At 46.5% G+C, this 21094-nt stretch overlaps 1 protein-coding gene across 10 annotated transcripts in view; it reads right to left on the bottom strand.

The window, feature by feature from the left end:
* The window catches only part of FUBP3 (far upstream element binding protein 3), a 49451-nt gene extending 35808 nt beyond the window's left edge, over positions 1–13643 (bottom strand). For 5 of the 10 annotated variants that reach the window (XM_014610581.3, XM_014610586.3, XM_014610582.3 and 2 more), the window contains exons 1-2: positions 13470–13643; positions 5405–5510 (exon numbers count right to left, since the gene is read on the bottom strand). In XM_014610581.3, the coding sequence (XP_014466067.1) occupies positions 5405–5510; positions 13470–13556 (193 nt within the window). In that variant the 5' untranslated portion in view covers positions 13557–13643. Of the gene's footprint in view, positions 1–5404; positions 5511–6821; positions 6920–13469 lie in introns of all 10 variants that reach the window. The other 5 variants (XM_014610585.3, XM_014610588.3, XM_014610587.3 and 2 more) reach the window with 2 other exon arrangements.
* Between the last annotated feature and the right edge of the window lie 7451 nt (positions 13644–21094).

Below are 21094 nucleotides of genomic sequence, written 5' to 3'. Positions count from 1 at the left end.
ATGATTAGTCAGCTGATACCCTCAAGGTATACATCCCTTCCTTACTTAAAAAAAAAAATTACTAGCTGAACCCAGCTGTTCTTACTAGCCCCATAACTGGCCAATACTTCAATTAATTCTGATAAGCACTTGGCTAGAATAATAAATTTATAGCAATAAAGTCCTCAGGCCCATTATGCATGGTGAATCCCAAAACTAATCTATACAATATAGTATACTTAATATTTGCTCTCTATCTACTCCTTTATACATCCTAACACACTGTTTTCTCTTTTGACTGTTGCTGCACAAAGAGCAGAGGACTTCACCGAGGTGTCTCCAGTGATGTCTTCCTGCAGCCCACCAATTCAGAACTGAGTCAAATTTATTAGTAATTAAAATTCTTCCTTTTTTAAGGTGATCTTTCAGTTTTTTTTATTTTGAGATATATTACAGTCTGGTAAAATGCTTCCCCATTCCTAATCAGTAGTTAGTTTTATTTCTGTCCCAGATGGAGTGCTTCTGCAGAGCTCACCTCCATCAAGACCAGGAAACTTAAGAAGCAGGGAAGGAAGTTCTAAGGATTTGCTTCCTACTTTGGGAAGGGGCCAGCATCTTTTTCCCCAAATATCTGTACACATGACTCTAACCGAAACCTGCTTCAGCTAAGCGTGAGACTATCACCTGATGCTGGGAAATGAACAGCCATCCTCCCAACGTGTCAAGATGCAGGGCTTAGAAAATATGAAGCACCAAGCAATATTTTGTTGGAATTCTAGACAGACTTCAGACTTTCATACAGAGCTAAATATCTGAATTTAAAAGGGCTGTAGAGAATATCACTGCTCAAGCAGACATGCCCATGTTGCTGGGAAACCATTCCCACCTCATCAATTACTGAGGAGGCTATCTGTTTCTGGCCTAAATATATGGGAAGTGTGAATTTAAAACTATTTCATCTGAACATGATATAGCGAGCTCAATACTACATGATACTTTGTATTTGGCAAGTTCCGATTTTTTCCTCTGGCACTTTTGTGCAACACCTTTTATTAAAACATCCTACCTCTGAAATTCATTTCTGCTGCTGCATGCATTCTTCAATGACACACGAAGCAATTGTGCAACATGCAGGAATTTCCAGTCCACAAACTGCACCACAGGGCAGAAAGTATTAGAGATTCACTCTCCTCCTTTTCCCCTCCTCAGTGTAACTGGTCTGCTAGTGTGGGACTGGATGCAAAAAACCATGCCACGATCTAATTTTGTAAGGATTGTAGAAAGCAAGCAAACATGCAGAATGTAACATTATTATAAATATAAACCCATAGTAGGAGTAAGGAAGTTAAATTCTACACCGTGTTCTTATATAAGCCGCTCCAAAAATCATCCTTGACATTTTAGCAAGTGAAGGAATTCACTGCATTAATAAAATACTCCCTATGCCCAAAAGCACCCACCCAGGGGAAAACTTTGGACTCCATGTGTACTCATCACTACAAACTATAGTGCTCATATTTTGGAACCTGAAGAAACCTCTGGAAACACAACCATTATAGACTCACGTCCAACACTAGGCATGTTCCTCGAAGCAAGATGAAGTGTGACACAACTGGGAAGAACAAGTGAGTATTGTATTCTATAACCTTTTTTAACCGTGTCAAAACATAACTCATCAGTCTGGTCCATTCAAAAAAACAAAAAAGAAACATCAAAGATTTCACCCAGCTAGGCAATTAGAAACACTGTGAAGAAGAATCCCATTTGGATTATGAAACAGTGGCAGGTTTGGACTGTTCACTCATTAAATCAGTAAGACAATGAGCTGCCAGAAAGAAAACCAGAATATGGAGAATTATACCAGGACTCGCTCCTCACAGCAAGGGACTAGAAACATTTCCAAATCGTGGCTTAGTCCAAGGCAGAAGATAGGTGTAGCTGGTCCTATAAGACCCTGCTCCCACCTGACAAATAGTATATACATTGTAAGAGAACAGATGACACCAAACGGAAGAGGAAGCAAGGAACAGTTTTCTTCTTGTATAAATACAGCTGATACTGGAGAACAGAACAGGTTGAGACGCACCCATCTGACAACATAGAGGTCAACTAGGGGTACACGAGAAAGAGTTTTTGGGCTGATACCGACGGCTGATTTTTAACAAGCCATATCAGCCGAAACTGATCTGATTGCTGATACGCGGCCCCGCAGCTTGGAGAGCAGCATCTGGCTGGTAAGTCTCTTGTGGGGGAAGGGGCAAGGAGGGAGAGAACGGACATGGGGGGCAGGGCAGATTGAGGCCCCTGTGGTGAGGGAGGGAGTAGGGCAGGTGCTGCACTCTGGGAAGGCATGGGGGGCATGTGTCCCCCAGATCTGGGCACAGAGCGAAGGCAGGCTGATGCTGCAGGCTGGGGCCAGGGCTGTGCCCAGCGCAGAGAGCAGCAGAGCTGGGAGAGCTATGGCAAATTTTGGGATGGTTGTAGCCCCGCCATAGCTCCCCTCCCAGTGCCACCGCCACCCACCCCAAGTGCAGCCTCAGCCCAGCCCCCCCGCCAGGAACAGCCCGGCACTGCCCCTGGCCCCAGCCCGCAGCAGCAGCCCACCCTCACCCCACACACAGATCTAGGAGGCATATGCCCCTCACATCCTCCTGGGGTGCGTGAAGCAGTAGGAGCCGCCCCTCCTCCCCACGTCCCCCCAGACGAGCCACTCATGGCTCTATCCTGTACCCTACCCTATCCCAACTGTGTAGCACCTGCCCCTGCCCCACTCCTTCCCTCACTGTGGGGGCCTTGGTCTTCCCCTCCCCATGCCCCTTCCTTCCCCCACAATGAACTTACCAGCTGGAAACTGCTCTCCACGCTGCCGGGCTGCACTCCTAGCCACCTGCTTGCTGTGCTGCAGCTGTGCACATATATGAGCCATTTATCGGTGACATTATCAGCCACATCAGCCAAAAAAAAGCCAATTGCCGATAACATCAATTCCCCTTTTATCGGTGCCAATACAATATGGTACTGATGTATTGGTGTACCTCTACCATTAACCAGCCGTATCGGCTGATACTGATTTGATAGCCGATTTACAGCAATGCAGCCCAGCAGCTTGGAAAGCAGTGCCTGGCCGGGAAGTCTGTGGGGCGGAAGAGGCAGAGTGGGACAGATAGAGGCCCCCACGGTGAGGGAAGGAGAGGGGCAGGTGCTGCCCAGCCAGAGCCATGGATGCGACCCTGGGACAGGGTGGGGTGCAGGGCAGAGTCATGGGTGGGTCATCCATGGGCTGCAAGGGGTGGGCTGCTCCCTGCCACTGCATGCACCCCTAATGGAGGCATGGTGGCATGTGCCCTCCTAGATTAGCGCGTGGCCCAAGGGCAGGCTGCCCCAGCCTCTTCTTGGAGGAGGTGGTGGGAGCTGGGCTGGGGCTATGCTTGGGGCAGGCGGGGGCAGCGCTGGGAGGGGTGGCTACAGGGAATTTTACAGTGGCTGTAGCCCACCCTGTAGCCACCCCTTCCAGCACCGCCAGCAACTGCCATGCCCCCGCCCACCCCGAGTGCAGCCCCAGCACAGCCCCTCCTCCAGGAAGAGGCCAGCACAGCCCCTAGCCCCAAAGTACGCAGCCCACCCTTGCCCCACACAAATACAGGGGGGCAAATGGCCCCCATGCCTCCTCCAGGAGTGCACACAGTGGCAGGGAGCCACCCACACCACCTGCCCCCCCCATCCCCCAGTATAAACTGCCCACGGCTGTGCCCCAGTCACATCCATGTTGCTGGCTGGGCAATGCCAGCACCTGCCCCTGCCCCACTACCTCCCTCACTGTGGGGGGGCCCTCAATCTGCCCACACCCCTTCCCTTCCCCCCCACAGACCTACCGATTGGATGCTGCTCTCCAAGCTGGCTGCATTCCTGGCTGCATGCATGCTGCGGCTACACACATGTGCAGCATTTAATCGGTGACGTTATCGGCTACGCTAACCAAAAAAAGCCAACTGCCAATAATGTAAATTTTCCTTTTATCAGTGCTGATCTGTTACGTAACCGATATACCAGTGAACCTGTAATGGCAACAAGCCATGGACTATGGAAAAAGGAACGTTTTCCTCACCCACAGCTTGATTCCTCCAAGGAAAAGCACCTTATCAGTCAGGTATCTTCAGCATCTCACCAGCTCCATTGCCCTGGGCAACTTTACAAGAATTAACCTGAGGGGGAGGGCGGGGGGGTGTTAGGAGGGCTAGGGGGATGATTTCCTCAGCAGACTTTCTTTGCCTTCTTAGCATTGCTCCAAACCTGGCCACAAATCAGGGCACTTCTCCAACCATAAAGACAGACATGGGTCAAAAAACAGTGATCAAATGCTAACCTATTCCCAAAATGTCCAAGCCCATTCAGCCTGTCTGGGGGATGAAATCACCTCCAGGAGGTATCTTTCTCAGGGGAAAGACTACATCATAAAGCTGCATTTTGATCTGGTGAGGAAAAGAAGACCAAAGCTTTTATGATTCAACAAGAAAGTGAGTTCTTGACTCCTGTTAGCAGTGGGTAACTAAGATTCTTAACACAGCATAAAACTGTTGAAGAAGCAAAAAAGGAAAAAAAAAACAAAACAGACATCCATTCTGATTTCTGCAGTGCCACTAACGGCAAGATTTAACTAACAATGAAAGTCAAAGGCAGAAAAAATTAAGATTTCACAAGGACGTAAATAATAGAACATCAATAATATACTAATTAGACACGTGATCCTCTTAAATCTTGTATTTTGACTCAGGCTGTGGTCAGTCCCAGATTCTTCAAAAGAAGATCTAAGAAACCTTTTAAAGTATATTTATGGACTAGCCTGTCCGACAAAGAACACTTCTTAATGCCTACCAGCCTTCATCAGTTTCTTTTCTTCTTAAAAGACACTTACTACGGCAAAACATATAAAACCCTTGACAACAGCTAGCCAATTAACCTGTTGTGACTATGGCTCGTTATACTTATGATAGTTTCACTGTGATCACATGCCCCCCTGTCTGCAGAACCTACCTCCCATTTTCTTAGACTGCAAAATCCTTCAGGTAGGAGCTGTCTTTTTAGTATGTGTGTACAGTATCAAGTATAATGAGGTGATAAAATCTGTGGTCAAGTTCTCTACAAGCTACCATAAAACCTATGCTTAAAATCATATCTGAATGTCTCCAACTTAGCTGAACTGACAACATTCCTTAGAGAATTTCATCACTTTATTAACATATTTGACAATGCGAGAGCTGCACTATCTGAGCAAGAATAAAACAGCCCAGGAATTATTGTGCATAATCTCTAAACCCACTGACCTTGCACTTTCATGTTCACAAGTGTTTCAAAAAGTTACATCATAAGGCTCTTTACTGAATAGCTAGTGTCCAAAAAAAGAAAAAAAAAAGAAAAGCCAGCTTACCTCCATCATCCAAGGGCCGTTTCTGTACTCCATAACCGTACACTGAGGGGTCCACCAGTGGCGTGGAATTATTCAAGTGAGGAATATCTCCAATTTTAGCAGCAATCTATTGAAGAAGATTATATTTTTTTAATTAAAACTAAAGATGAACACACCTAACATTTCAGCCACAGAAGCCAGGGTCACTTGCCTTAACTTTCCAGTGGAGCATCAGCTCCCGTTATTGTTTCACCTTACAGCTAATACTTAAAGAAGGAGCTTTTACAATACAGCTAAATTGAAAAAGCAGCAATCTACTTTGAAACTTAACATTTTCTACTTACTTCTGATATTTCTATTTGCATAAGCTCACATTTGCCCAGCTTTGTTTGCACAGCCAAGTCATAAACATGAATTCAACTTCCATGCCATAGGATGTGATAAACAGTGCCTGGGAAATGGTTTACCTAGTGGTCAGAGAGCTAGCTTGAGACTTAGGCTTAAATTTCTTGCTTTGCACAGGTACCCCAATGACTATGGTTAAGTATATCTTTGAATCAATTTCCAACCTCTAAAAGGGGAATAACAGCACTTCCAGACTTCTGGATACTGACAAAACCTTCATGTTAAAAATGAGATGTCCAGCACCACAGTGGAGGGGGCCAGGTAACTAATTCAAATGCACATAGACACAGTATAGCACTTAATATAAGCAACAATCCTGGGGTTTAAAATATTTTTGTTAGTAAGGAAAAAGCAGCATAAAGAAATTAAGCCTCATGCAAAGCTGTGGAAGGCTTTAGAAGCAGGTCTTATTCTGTTCAATTCTATTCCTTTTTCACAGAAAAAAAATCCTTGAATGGGATCTGTATTAAGAGTCTGAATTTCCTTCTCCCTCTGAACTAAACCCTCCAGCAAACAGTTCCACAGGAAACTATTCTTACAGATTCAGAACATTAATAATAATTCAGAACATTAATAATGTTCTGAATCTATAAGAACTAATCCAAATTAGTAAATTGGCACAGAATAAGCAACAAAAACAAGTTTAAAAGACTTTGTTATACAGCTGTTCTTCATAATGAAAGAACAAGAAATACAACTGAAGGTGTTTCTAAAATGCAGGTTTTCCAACACCCACTGGCACATTCACCTACAGCTGCTGCGGAGGTAAAAACCACCATTCAAAATTCAGGGCCACAGATAAGTAAAGAAACTATCTGCATCTATCTACATTGATTCCATAACACTTTGGGGACACTGCTTTTCATTTGCCTTAAAAGAAGGAAACCTTGTTTCTTTCATTTCTGATGTGTGAAAGTGACCTTAACTTTTACTTTTCTTCCCAACTCAACTCCACTGTACCCGACCCCCTTAAAAATGCTAAGGGTATCAGAGATGCCAGGTCCTGAAGGACAAGATGCAACTTCTCTCTTACCTGTAGGATTCTGACAGGCTTGGGGTGCACAACTGGGGGTAGGATTGCTCCAGGGGCTACAATTCTCCCAGAATCCATTCAGCTGCCTGAGATGAATGCTGTAATAATTATGAAATAATGTAGCTCTACATAATGCTGCAGCTATACAGAGGGCCTGGGACATCACTCTTATTTATTTGTGTGACCCAAAACCATAAGCTTCATGTAAACACAATTATGGGGTCACATTAATATGCTGTCACCACATGTCCACACGCCACTACCCACAAAGGGTTCCAGGTGCCTTCTTGTATGTTTGGTTGTACTCCACACCGTGCTGTATTTCTGGCCCTCCTTCCACCTGATCTCTCTAGCAGCACTGTAGCTTCATTAAACTGACCCACATTGCAAAGATAGCAAAATGTTTCCTGACCACCTAATAATGAAACAAAATTAAACACCTGTTTGTAACATCTACTAGTAGCTCTTCTAAGGTAATTCACAACTCACCGACCTGCACTAAATTGTCAGCCACAACATACTGCAACATGTTCTTGACTACTGGATTTAACACTGGCATTGCAAACTGGTCTCCCACATTAACAGGAATATGATTGTTTTCAATTGCCACAGTTCACAAATTTTCTTTTTTAAACAGTTATTTCCAAATCAACTCCACCTGGGGCTACCCCGGGTCATTTCCCATGCACCTTAATAAGAGTGCGAGGGTGGAAGGGGAGGGGGTAGCTTGGCAGCAAGGGACTTAGAGAACAGTAAGGCCAGCATGATTTTACAGAGTACAAGCCCAATTAGTATGTACATGCAGAATTAGTGTGGAGTAACCAAGAGACAGTGAATTCAAAGCTGAGCTTACTGCACTCAACTTCTACTGAAAACAAGCCCTAGAATACAATTCAAAGAGGTTGTTACATTTCACAAGGTGCAATTTCAAATGGGTCAGCGCTTATGAAAACTGTAAAGCGCAGCCTTCTCTTGACAGCCTTGGTGACCAGCAAACAATTCCTTACAACAGGGAAAAAACCCAGAAAATGGCAAAGTCAAAGTTAATAAATATAAACTGTTAAAACAGACACCGGGGGTTACATTATGTTTTCATTTTGGAGGCTGAAATATCAAAAGTAGCCCCACTTATTACTACAGGTTCTGCAGGAAGATAAGTAAGGAAGGCTAAAGCTAGGACATATTAACAAAAGTAAGCAGTCCTAGCTCTTATCTGACTGAAATGACCTTGAGTAATGTACTGCTGGCTAGTGCTCTAACCCGCTGGACATTATCCTTCATTTCCCTGGGAAAAAAAAAACAACCCCCCCATATCGCTTTTAATTTATGTAGCCCTAAAATGTGTTGTAGAAGTATCACTGAAGTAAAAGTTATCTTGGTAGAATGTCCCTTTTGGGGGGTGAGGAGGGAAAAAAGAGAAGGTTCTGAATTGCTATTTAACAGCTCATGGCAAAGAAATTTGATCAGTGCTTGTCAGCTAGATGTGCTTTACTGTTTACAATGAAGACTAAAAGCAATCTTTATTTTTATGGTCATTTTGCTAACAGTTAATCTGGCAAAGGATCTGATTCATTTCAGAATGCTGTCCATGAATCCTTAGGGCACACCTTTCTTTTTTCATAGTGTAGTTCAAGCCTTTCAATGGGTTTAGAAATGGAAAGTTTTCCAAAACAAGAACGGTAGGGCCTAGACCAATTTCCACAGAATCTATTCTTGGCTAGAAGGTAAGTATACAAGGAAGAAAACCCTACAGGTGCTAACAGATTGTAAACCAGAGAAGCACAGTCACCCTGAATCTCCAAACAGCTAGTGTCTCTGCCGCTGTCCATGTGTTTGAGGTAGAACACTGAAAGTTAGCATGATCTCCATCCTTTTCTCAGACACTGTCCAGAACCCAGTGGAGAGGGAAAAGACAACATGCAGAATCATCCACTTCTCACATTGTATTAATTATTTAGGAAAACTAGATGCAATAGAAAAGATCAACAGTTAATTTAATTGACTCAAAGAGAATCCAAAGGAAATTAAGGAGAAGATGCAGACTAGAAAAGCCTTCCCTTAAATTTGTTCTTAAAGATATCTGTAAGTCAGAACTGAATACTGAAAGTGAACCTTCTAAGCACGCTCCACAATGACATCATGATAAACTTCCCAGAATCCTCTCCTTCTCAGCAGCAAAGTTGACAGCACTGGCTGCACCTGCCACTGACCCTAGACATCTCTAAAAGATCCTTTACTTTTGCCTTTCATCTCTTCTCCTGTACAATGAGCTTATGTCTCTGACTAGGGTCTAGGAAGTTTTTCAGATTGATGATGAAATCTTAAAGGGCAAATCGTTTTACAGTAAGCAACTCATGTGTGGAGCAGAGAGCAACACTGAACAGTGGGTATGATGCCTTACAAGGTAAGACTGCCAAGGAGGGGTGGCAAAGAGATCACTCAGTAGGACTCAAGATACCGCTGGCAAAAGGTTCTTAAGACCAGTCTAGCAGGAATCCAATTTTGCCAAAACAAAACGAGTTGTAAGTACAAGTTACATTATTTATAGGAAGAATGTACACATCCTCATACCCCTGTACACACCACAATGCTAGGCAACAGCAGCTTTATGTCATAGGCCAGCTACAGCATATATGTCAGCTGATCCACTCATCTGAAATAGAGTGGGAATGTGTCTCTCAAAGCTGCTGCATCCCTTTGAGAAATGTTTTTTGGCTTAGTGGGTTTGTGTCAGAAATTTAAAGCACTGTTAATTAGTCAACCCAGTACAAATATCAAAAAAAGCAAAAATGAGTCATTTCTTTGAAGCACCCTACTAACTGCTTGCTGTGGTTGTCAACTCTCTTCACAATGTCTTCAAGCATGGAGTTTCTGTGCCTGGTCATCCAGTTAAGTGTACTGCCCTGAATAATTTAAGTGCTCAAAAACACTGTATGGTGTAACTGAGGTTTAAAATGCTCACAAGAGGAGGAATAAACTCCCTCTAAATTGATATTAGTAATCCTAAATGTAGGTAAAGCTCCGAACTAGCTTGCACAACTACAAAACAGGGATGTTTGAACCATTAACCAAGAAGTCAAAACTCACATGTAACAGTTCTAGGCTTACATCTTTTTTTTTCCTTAAAGGAAGCACAGACCCAAAGGAAAAAACAAAAAAACAAGTGCACACTCCCAGCTTCATCCATAACCCTGGTCACCAATTCAAGAAACAGGAGGGGTGATGCTTGTTTCTACAGACTACTCAATTCATGGCCTTTACTGATTACCAAAAGCGTTAACTGCAATGGTTGGATTTGAGAAGCACATTTGAACATCAAGAATTAAGAGCATCTCATCAGACATGGAGAGGTCATCAGTGACAATGACATCATACCTGAATAGGACTCAGACTGCTTTATTCAATTACCCAAGTATATTCAATTACCTAAGTATATCTTTAGATCAAGCTCATGTGTTTGGTCCAGAACCAGCCCCCTTAGAGCTCCCCCACCCCTCCAAATGTAAAGTTGCTTAGCTAGGTACCGTCAAGTAATTCTACAATAAGGCAGAGCACTGAACTAATAAAACTCGTGACAGCCCACATTTATCAAAGAGATGCCTCTTTTCCAGTGAAAAAGATATTCAAAGGTTACTAACTTTATGACACCTGATTTGACATTAGTGGCTTCCACTTCAGGCTAACTTAGCAGCATATTCTGGGCTAATGGAAAAAACAATTATTTCATTATAGGAAACATAAAGAAAAAATAAAGAGAATTCAATGAGAGGGGCCTACTAAGGGTAAATTTAACACCTTGTTTCTTTGTTTACAGAACAATACTAGTGTGCCCCATAAATAAAACAATTCAGCCACAGAGATTAACAGACATCTTTCAACTGGCACTATAATAGTCTGATACTGTCATAGCTGTTCTGCCTTTCCTTTGAACTCATCTGTGATCCAGTAAAGAGCACATTTCAGAACACATCAGTGTGTTCCCACTGCTGTACAGCATTTCCAATACCCCTTCAACAAAGTGCAATTGGTCAGCAAATAATGGAAGTTTTTCTTCTACCTGAGCAGGTTGTCCAAGTTACAAAGTCCACCAGCACTGGCAGAAAGTACTCTGAGGGAGGTGTTCAAAATGCGATTTTTGCAACTAGAAGCTTTTAACAGCAGAGGTCCGAACGAAGTCATACACGTGACTGCAATATTTTCTAGTACAATGGCATCAAATGTTTTCCTATTATCTAGAGATTATTAAATGTAAGCAGATAATCAAGGCCATGAAGCTTTGACAGCCACTGAAAAATGTAATTTGCAGTCTTGTCTATGACACTGTTGAGAAGGGAACTGCCTCCTGCAATGTATGAATAAGACAGAAGGCTTTGGATCATCAAGCAACAAGCAGTAAATAACAGATGATACATTTTTGCCTTTCTGAAAGAACTGGATCATGTCTTCATGCACACCAGCCAGTGACTTTGTATAATTTCCTGAAAAACAAAATAAAAACTTGCTACCCAGGTTGGCTTATGACTGAGCCAGAAGCAATGGCAAGCCACTCCATTTCACTAGAATGACAGAGGAGATTGTGTTCCCCACCGCCACAATTATGCTGGCAAGCGACAGAAAGGCCAGAAAGTCTTCAACCAAGACTTGCTCCCGTGAGTCGCACGTGTCACATCCTGTTGGGATGCAAACAGGAACCACCATTTTATTCCGGCTTTGCACCAGCTGCATTTAAAATCAATGAGAAACCTGGAACCAGAAAGGCGACGAATACACAGCAACAAATTGTGCGCAAGCAGCAAACTGGCAAGGCCGTGACCCCTTCTCTTTGAAAGAACTTTTCACAAACTGCAATCTCCAGGCCGCAAAAGGTTTCCAAACCCCGCCACACAAAGATACCCAGGGCGCCAGATTTCCGCAGGTCCCTGCTCAGCCAGGCAGTGCCCAATGTTAGAATCGCACAAGGGGTGTGCAAGGGCTGCTGGGCTGGGCCCAATGTGAGACAGAGGGGGCTGCCGCTGGGCTGGGCCCAAGTTGAGACAGGAAGGTGGGGCCTGCCACTGGGCTGGGCCCAATGTGAGACGGGGGGGGCTGCTGCTGGGCTGGGCCCAATGTGAGATGGGGGGGGCTGCCACTGGGCTGGGCCCAATGTGAGACGGGGGGGCTGCCGCTGGGCTGGGCCCAACGTGAGACGGGGGGGGCTGCCGCTGGGCTGGGCCCAACGTGAGATGGGGGGGGCTGCCGCTGGGCTGGGCCCAACGTGAGACGGGGGGGGGCTGCCGCTGGGCTGGGCCCAACGTGAGACGGGGGGGCTGCCGCTGGGCTGGGCCCAATGTGAGACGGGGGGAGGCTGCCACTGGGCTGGGCCCAATGTGAGACAGGGGGGCTGCCACTGGGCTGGGCCCAATGTGAGACAGGGGGGTGCTGCCACTGGGGTAGGCCCAATGTGAGGAAGGGGGGTGCTGCTGGGCTGGGCCCAATGTGAGACGGGGGGGGGCTGCCGCTGGGCTGGGCCCAACGTGAGACAGGGGAGTGCTGCTGGGTTGGGCCCAATGTGAGACAGGGGGGGCTGCCACTGGGCTGGGCCCAATGTGAGACAGGGGGGCTGCCACTGGGCTGGGCCCAATGTGAGACAGGGGGGCTGCCACTGGGCTGGGCCCAATGTGAGACAGGGGGGCTGCCACTGGGCTGGGCCCAATGTGAGACAGGGGGGCTGCCACTGGGCTGGGCCCAATGTGAGACAGGGGGGCTGCCACTGGGCTGGGCCCAATGTGAGACAGGGGGGCTGCCACTGGGCTGGGCCCAATGTGAGACAGGGGGGCTGCCACTGGGCTGGGCCCAATGTGAGACAGGGGGGCTGCCACTGGGCTGGGCCCAATGTGAGACAGGGGGGCTGCCACTGGGCTGGGCCCAATGTGAGACAGGGGGGCTGCCACTGGGCTGGGCCCAATGTGAGACAGGGGGGCTGCCACTGGGCTGGGCCCAATGTGAGACAGGGGGGCTGCCACTGGGCTGGGCCCAATGTGAGACAGGGGGGCTGCCACTGGGCTGGGCCCAATGTGAGACAGGGGAGTGCTGCTGGGCTGGGCCCAATGTGAGATGGGGGGGGCTGCCACTGGGCTGGGCCCAATGTGAGACAAGGGGGGGTTGCTGGGCTGGGCCCAATGTGCAATGAGGGGGGGTGCTGCTGGGCTGGGCCCAACGTGAGACAAGGGGGTGCTGCTGGGCTGGGCCCAAGTTGAGACAGGGGAGTGCTGCTGGGCTTCGCCTGCATGCACTTGCCCAACAAGGGGCCCTTCCACCTCTTCCTACAGGCCTGGATCCATGAGTGCAGAGAAGCGTAGGGTCTGCCCTTGCTCCCGAGTCCTGCTCTGGATACACATGGGGGGTTGTTTCTCAACAGCACGTCCAGTCCAGTCCAGACCTGGGCAGGGTCCAGGTGAAATATTCCTCCTCGAAGCCCCCACCCAAGGGCCCGTCTGGCCGCTTTCCAGCTGCTTCACCCCCTCCCCCGGCCGCAGCAGAGCACGCGGGGCCAGGGCTGGTCCGCAGGGGAAGCTGCAGAGCCCGGCGGCGCTGGGACCTCGGCCCGGCCCCTCCCCCCCCGCGGCCTAGCAGCGCCCCGAGGCCTCCTCGCGCCGCGGGCTGCGGTACCTGGCGGACCCGGTGCAGAGCGTCGACGAAGCCCTCGGGCTTAATCCCCACGGGAGCTGCGCTCTGTCCCTGCGCCAGCTCCGCCATTACACGCTGCAGCCGCCCCCAGCGCTACCGCCGCCGCCGCTCCGTCCTGCCGCTCCGCCTGGGGACCCGCACCCGGAAACGGAAAGGCCCCGCACTTCCGCCGGAAGCTGCGAACCAGGCGACTGGCAGCCACGGGGTGGGGGGGTAAGCGGTGACGTCAGCGCGCCGCCAGAGCAGGGCTGCGCGGGTTCTCTGTGCGCTGGGCCTCGCCCCCCACGTGAGCGGCGTGTGGGTGTCTGTGCTGCAGAAATCCCCAATTTTTCAGTTTAAAAAAAAATGTAACCCCCAAATCCACATTTTTCCGCGATTAAAATGAAACACCATTTATATATGTGTCTATCATAGATAAGAGATCATCTCTATCTATTATAGATTACATAATCTAGTGCAGATGTAGCCTGTTACATCATCTATCAATCATTTATTATATTGTCTGTTATATAAACTATCATATGTATAGATTGTATCATTTATTATAGATACTGCCTGTTACATCATCTATCGTATGTATAGATTGTATAATTTATTATAGCTATCTCCTGTTATATAATCTATACGGATACATCTCTATACAGGCAACCCCTGCTTAACGCTGTTTTGCGTAGCGCTATTTTGCTGTAACGCTCGTTTAAAATGGATACCCGATTCCACTTAGCGCTCAGTGAGTTTTGTTATAACGCTCCCAATTGCCAGCTGGGGTCATTAAAACTTTCGGTTTCATTTAATGATCATTTCACTTAACGCTCAGTTTTCCAGGTACCCATTCAGAGTGGTAAGTGGGGGTTGCCTGTATATGCATATATGTATGTGGCGATCACAGCTTGTAGTAGAGATGATGTCTTTTATTAGATCAACAAGATTTTGGCCAAAAAAATTCTTAATTGAAAGATATCATCTCTGCTACAAGTCCTGATTGCCTTTTCCTCGAGACCAATATGGCTACAACCTGGGTACCCGATATATGTATGTGGTGGATTTACAGATACAACCTGGCCTGCCTGGGTGCAGAGAATTCATACATTTCAGAGACATTCGGGCTGGAAGGGACCTCGTAAGATCATCGGGTCCAGCCCCAAGGGCAGGAAGTCAGCTGGGGTCAAAGGATCCCAGCAAGATAGGCATCCAAATGCTTCTTTGTCATGATTGCTGGAGCACATCCACCAATCAGGTAACTGCTGAGAAGGGGCTTGCCCTGCCCCAGGTGGGGGGCACAAAGAGCCCTGGACCTGGTTGTAGCCTTCACTTGGCCTGTCCAATAGCACTCGAGGGGCGGAGCCTCTGGAGTGAAGAAAAGGAACAGCGTGCCCAGCACAGGGAAGATGCATTGGGAGACAAAGAAGAGAGCAGGGCAGGAGAGGAGCCACCCAGCGGGCAGCACCCAGAAGAGCCCCAAGGACTCCAGTGCCAGTCCAATGCTACAGCCCCAGCCAGTGTGCAATGTGGTGCACAGGGCTGGGAGCCGTTCATGGCAGCTCAGGTCTGCAACCCTGGATGTGAGGCCGGGAACTGGGTGCATGGGCCAGTGCACGGAGCAGGGACCCTGGGAGCTGCACGAGGCGGCTCAGGTCTGCAGCCCCTGGTGAGAGGCCAAGAACTCAGTGCATGGGCTGGTGCACGGAGTGGAGATGCTGGGAACTGTATGAGGCAGCTTGGGTCCCCTTCCCTGGCAGTCAGCCAGGGTGCAGTGTCAACGGCTCAGCGTGGAGCGATCTGGGAGGGATCGAGACCCCTGAGAGCCACTCAGGGCTGCCACCACTGGACAGGGCAAATGGCTCAGTGAAGACAACACTGCATGGAGGGTCTGGGAGCAGACCGAGCCTCAGTGCTACACGAGGTGCCCCGGGCCTCCAACCTCCAACAGAAGGCAGAGCCCTCGGTGTACACAACGGTGCACAGGGCCACATGTGGGCAGCAGCCCCAGGGGAGTCAGGGCCTGGGAGGCCTCGCATGCAGGGAGCATCTCGGCTGAGGAGACGAGGACCAGTGGCAACGTGTAGGGGGTGCACGGGGAGTGCCAGTGCACCCCCTGACTGGCTGTGCTCACTGCTTAGGCGATGGGCAGAGGGGGCAGGCAGGAGTGCAGGGCCCCCATCATCCCCCGCAAGCACCAGCCAATTGCTGCGATTGCTGCAGCTGTTTCCAGAAGTGTCTGTGGCTGCTTCTGGGAGCGGTTGCAGCGATTGGCCGGCACTTAGTCCCAGAAGCGTCCCCCCTTCCGGTCCGCAGGACTGGTCGCAGGGAGGGACATGTGCCCCCCCCCCTCTCTCCGCTAAGGTGGCCCAGTCACCCATGACAAAGACCAGCCATTCATGCCCCCGGAGTCATGAGTTGCTGGGGAAAGGATTCCCACAGAGGAGGGGAGCTACCCCAGCTGTGAGGCAGCTTATTCACATGGAAGCTGGAGTTGGAAGGAGCTCCCAGGTCTGGGATTCCCTTAGGGAGACATCCTTTGGGCCCACTGTAGGCCCAGGGAGCACAGAAAAACTTCTCTTCCCCCCCGCAAGCTTGTGAGCGAGCACCTCATATTTTGTGACACTGCACCTTATATTTTGGGGACAGTTTATCTTTGTATATTAGTAGTTTAATAGAGCGTTGAGTATAATATTCTTAGTGGGACACTGCTGGGACCCCCTTCCCTGATGGTTATACATACTTATCTGTATTTACCTGTGCATATCTGTGTTTGACTGTTGTTTAGCTGTATTTATTTGTGCTTACCTGTACTAATCTGGTGTTTATCTATTTTAGTTCAACTGGTTATCAATACATTGCTTGAGGCTACCTGAAGGGGTGTACCCTTTCAGCCTTTATCTGCAGGACATAGCTTTGTATATGTGTTTGTATGTTTTTTGTGTGTGTGTGTGTGCATGTGTTTATTAATAGCAATTTCCTTTAAATTTTGTATATAATAATACATTTTTATATAGTTAAGCTATCCCTTGTTCAGGCCTGCCTCTATAGGGAATAAAGGTAACCAGTAGGTATTTTGCAGATCCTTCTCACAGCACTCCTGCCTAGCTACCTATCCCTTCTATTTGGAGAGGGGAGCACATACTTGGGCGCACCTGGGTTACATGTATAGATACAAATATAACGTACCATTATATATGTATCTACACACACACACACACACACACACACACACACGTGTGTGTATAGATACATATATAATGGTGTTTCATTTTAATTGCAGAAAAATGTGGATGTTGGGTTACTTTTTTCATCCAAAAATTGGGGATTTTTTTTTATCAGAGTAAACCAGGATCCCTGCTCATGACCCTCAGCTGCATTGCCAGGTGGATGATAATTACCTCATTTATGCAATCATTTCAACCCTTGTACAATCAATAATAGTAAAAGTGTTAAAAATGCATCATCACTCTTGAGTTGTTGGTTGTAGCCATGGGTAGACAAGGTTCTTTGGGTAAATGTGATAGCTTTTATTATACCAGTGAAATGGTTAGAAAAATTGTTGGAAAAACTGTTCCAATTCCAACTGGTAAGCTTGCAAAGAACATTTTTTCCAACTATTTCGTTGATCTAATAAAAGATATCACATTTAACTTTGTCTGCAAAATGCACAATCATTTTTGAGGCAGCTAATTAGTGCAGCATACACAAAACCCAAAGTCACTCTCAGGGAGTCTTAACTGACTTTGGGGCTTTTCTTGAATTAATATATTTCGTGTTCCAGGTCTTATCAACCAAATCAGTTCCATATCATATCCAATTGAGCAGAACTCCGTCGTTCTAAAAACTGTATCGACTGAGCAGGCAGAACTCGATTGTTCTAAACCCTATGTACAACAGCGAGCATCCTCCGTCCCAGCCTCTCGCCCTGGGACTTCAGATACTCTCAAATCCATTAGCAGGCACCCTACATGCAGGCCTGGTCCTGGAGATCTTGGGATTCAGATGCCCCCAGAAACTACAAGCAAGCATTCTCCACCTCAGGCTCTTTAGTCTGGGACTTCAGCTACTTCATTAGAAAACATTAAAGCTTAAGGTAACAAAGTTCAAAGTTCACTTGATCTTAGCCCACAAGAGACCAAAAGACCAGCAGACTTTTGGGCTTGCTTCAGTACTTTCTTAGGACTACTTACCACAAAATAAGGAAATGCTCCAACTTTGACCCAGTTCTCATTCACTCACTGGCCTATTATAGTGAGCAAAATGAACTAAATAAGAAGAAGATTTATTTGCTTGCTTATTTGCATTGTACAATAGCTTTTCAGCAAATACAATCATTCCATATATAAGGCCGGGCAACATTGACCCTCGGGGCTCATTATGGTCGCATGGAACCGGGAACACTTCCCACTGCCTGGCATTGCAGTGACATCAGGATGATGGCCCATGATGCAATGAGTCCTAGGGCCAGGGCACACGGTGCAACCCATTCAGGCTGAGCGAGGCAGACCAAGCCTCTCCCTGTGTTTGGGCAGCACCTGGCACTTCAGGGCCATCCCAATAGGTGCCAAGGGGAAAGGAGAGGCCAGGAAAGCAGAAGGGAAGGTGGCCCAACCCCCCATTGGTCAGCCCATTGGTGTATGATAAGCAGGGATTCAGGTTTTCTCCAATGAAAAAAATCTGCAATTTTCATATTTAAAAAAGTAACCCAAAATCCACATTTATAATGGCATTTCATTTTAATCACAGAAAAATGTGGATTTTGGGTTACTTTTTTAAATCCGAAGGTCGCATTTGGGTTAGAGGTTGGAGGTTGAGCATCCCTGATTTAGACCATGCCTGGTGAATAAGACAGCTGTTTATGCTCACCATTAAGCAACTGGAACCTCGGTTTCATTTGCTGCTCCCTTGTCCAACCTTCTTGTTGACTGAGGCTGGGGTCATTTGCTCTTTGCTGTCTGCTCTGTCCCCATAGTACCATATATCTATTTGCTTACTGTGGTGCAAATTCAGAATCACCCCATTGATTTCAATGCATTTGCTCTAGATTTACATTGTGGGCCCCAAATAATGAGCAGCATTATGACAGTCCTGACTCATTGTTTTAACAACCTTGTCTCATACATTCTAGCCTGACTGGGGCAGGTGTCCTAGAGAATCAACAGTGTGTGCCTGTGTAATTAAAGGCAGACAAGTTTCTTTGGGTAGATGTGATATCTTTTATTACTACAACTAAATAGTTGGAAAAAATGTAATTTGCAAGCTTTTGGGTACAAACACCCTTCTTTAGCCATAGGGAGAGTCTGGTATTGCTTTGTGTGCTCTCCTGGGTAGACTAGTACACCAGTATGCAAAATGCAGGTCTGTGAAAATGCAAATGCCTGGCAGCGAGAATCAGAGGGAATGGGAGACAATAGGTGTGAGACAGGTGGGAGCAGGGAGAGAAGGGGAAATGCTGGTGACAGGATGTAGCTGGTAAAATGCAGACAGGTTACCTGGGGTTAGCTATCAGATGTTAGACAGGTTATAATGTGCCATAAATCCAGTGTCTATATTTAGGCCATGATTTTTTGTATCCAGTAGATTTATGAAGTGAAGTTTGGAGGCTCATCTATGAAAGGTGTTTTGTAAATTCCCTTTGAGGATTAGAAGTGAGAGATTGGAGAGAGCGTGGTTGTTTTTTAGAAGTGTAACCCCACAGGTAATTGGGTATTCTTGTCTTTGATAGATTTCCGGTGTGCGTTCATGCTGGTGCGTTGTTGTTTGGTTTCTCCTACATATTTTCCATCAGGGCATTTAGCGCACTGGATGAGATATTACATTTCTGGAGGTGCAGGTGTAAGATCTAGGAATGACGATGGTTCTGGTGTGTGGCGTGGTGTGGCAGGTTTTACATTTTTTGTCCCGGTGTAGTCTGGATCCATTCAGTGTGTTTTGGGCCATAGAAAGTTTGCTTCTGGTGATGAGGTTCGGTGCTTGTTTAAAGACTAGGATGCGTGGTTCTGGGAAGATCTCTTTAAGAACTGGGTCTTCTTCTAGTATGGGTTGTGATTGTTTGAGGATTTTCCGTACAGGTTCCAGGGAAGGATGGTATGTCATAACTAGCAGTGTGCAATTCATAGGGGTTTTCTTTTTGTACTGCAGCAATTCTTCATGTGTTATCTGGGTGGCTCTTTCAAAAGTACGATGTATCTCTCTGAAGGAGTGTCCTTGTTGGGTGAAAGCCCTTTTGAGATTTGCGAGTTGACAATCGCGGGTGTTCTCCTCTGTGCAAATTCAGTGGTATCAGAGGGCTTGGCTGTATATTACAGCTTTCTTGGTGTGTTTAAGATGATTGCTTGTTCTGTGCAGGTATGTCTGTGGGCTTCTTGTATATGGTTGTCTGCATTTTACCATTCTGGATAGTGAACATAGTGTCTAAAAAAGAAATGTTGGTGCTCGAGTATTCAAGAGATAGCCTGATGGAGGGGTGATGGTTATTGAATTTGTGATGTAAATCAATCGAAGACTGCAGGTTTTTGGTCCAAATTATGAAAATGTCATCTATGTATCTTAGGTATAGCATGCGTTTGATGGTGCAGTTCTTGAGAAATTCTTCTTCCAGGTGGGCCATAAGAAGTTTGGCATATTGGGGGTGATTCTGGTGCCCATAGCTGTGCCCATGGTCTGGAGGAAGTGTTGGTTATTGAAATTAAAGTTGTTGTAGATGAGGAAGAAGTGTAAAAGTTCAGTAATAGCTTTAAGCAAGTACTCTGAGTTGTAATCTTGCTCTTGTAGATAGGTAAGGCAGGCTTGGATGCCATCCTAGTGTGGGGTGCTGGTAAATAAGCTGGTAACATCCATGGTGGCTAGGAGGGTATTGGTGGGAAGGTGGTCTATTTTTTAAATTTTCGTAGAAAGTCTGTTGTCTTGGACAAAACTTGGCCTTTGGGTGACAAGAGGTTTTAGGATGGATTCGATGAAACCTGATATTGCCTCAGTTAGAGTTCCATGGTTGGATATGATAGATCTGCCTGAGTTTCCTTGTTTGTGGAGTTTAGGGAGCATGTTAAAAGTCCCTGGATAAGGTAATGGGGGGATCAAGTGTTTTAGTTTTTCTTGTAGTTCAGATGGAAATGATGTGATGGGGGTTTTGAGTTTTAAAGTGAAAAAGGGGGTTAATCTTCCTCTAGTTTTTCGTCATAGGTGGTGTCAGAGAGTTATCTGTTGGCTTCTTTTATGTAGTCTTCACAGTTAAGGAGAACTATAGCTCCTCCTTTATCTACTGGTTTTATTACTATTTGGTGGTTGGATCTTAGAGGTGCTATGGTCCTCTCTCTGGGAGGGAGGGGTTGTTATGGTGGTGTCTGCTGTTGATTATTTCATTGTTCATTCTGTCCCTGAAGCAGTCAATATAGCGGTCAAGGTTTGAATTTCATCCACCGTGAGGTGTCCAATCTGATGGGGTTTTGGATTTTTTGGTGTTAATCTTTTCCTCAATGTTGTCACAGAATAAAGTGTTCTTGAAAGTGGATTTGTTTTGATTGTGGAAATATTCCTCGAGACGGTGGCGTCAGAAAAATTCTTCTAGTTCTCCACATTGTATTCTCTTATTAGGGTATTTTTCCAGACAAAAATTAAAGCCTTTA

Source organism: Alligator mississippiensis, chromosome 12 (assembly GCF_030867095.1).
Source record: "Alligator mississippiensis isolate rAllMis1 chromosome 12, rAllMis1, whole genome shotgun sequence".
Taxonomy (NCBI): Eukaryota; Metazoa; Chordata; order Crocodylia; family Alligatoridae; genus Alligator; species Alligator mississippiensis.
Note: the sequence above shows the minus strand (reverse complement) of the source record. Positions and strands in the feature narration are given on the sequence as shown.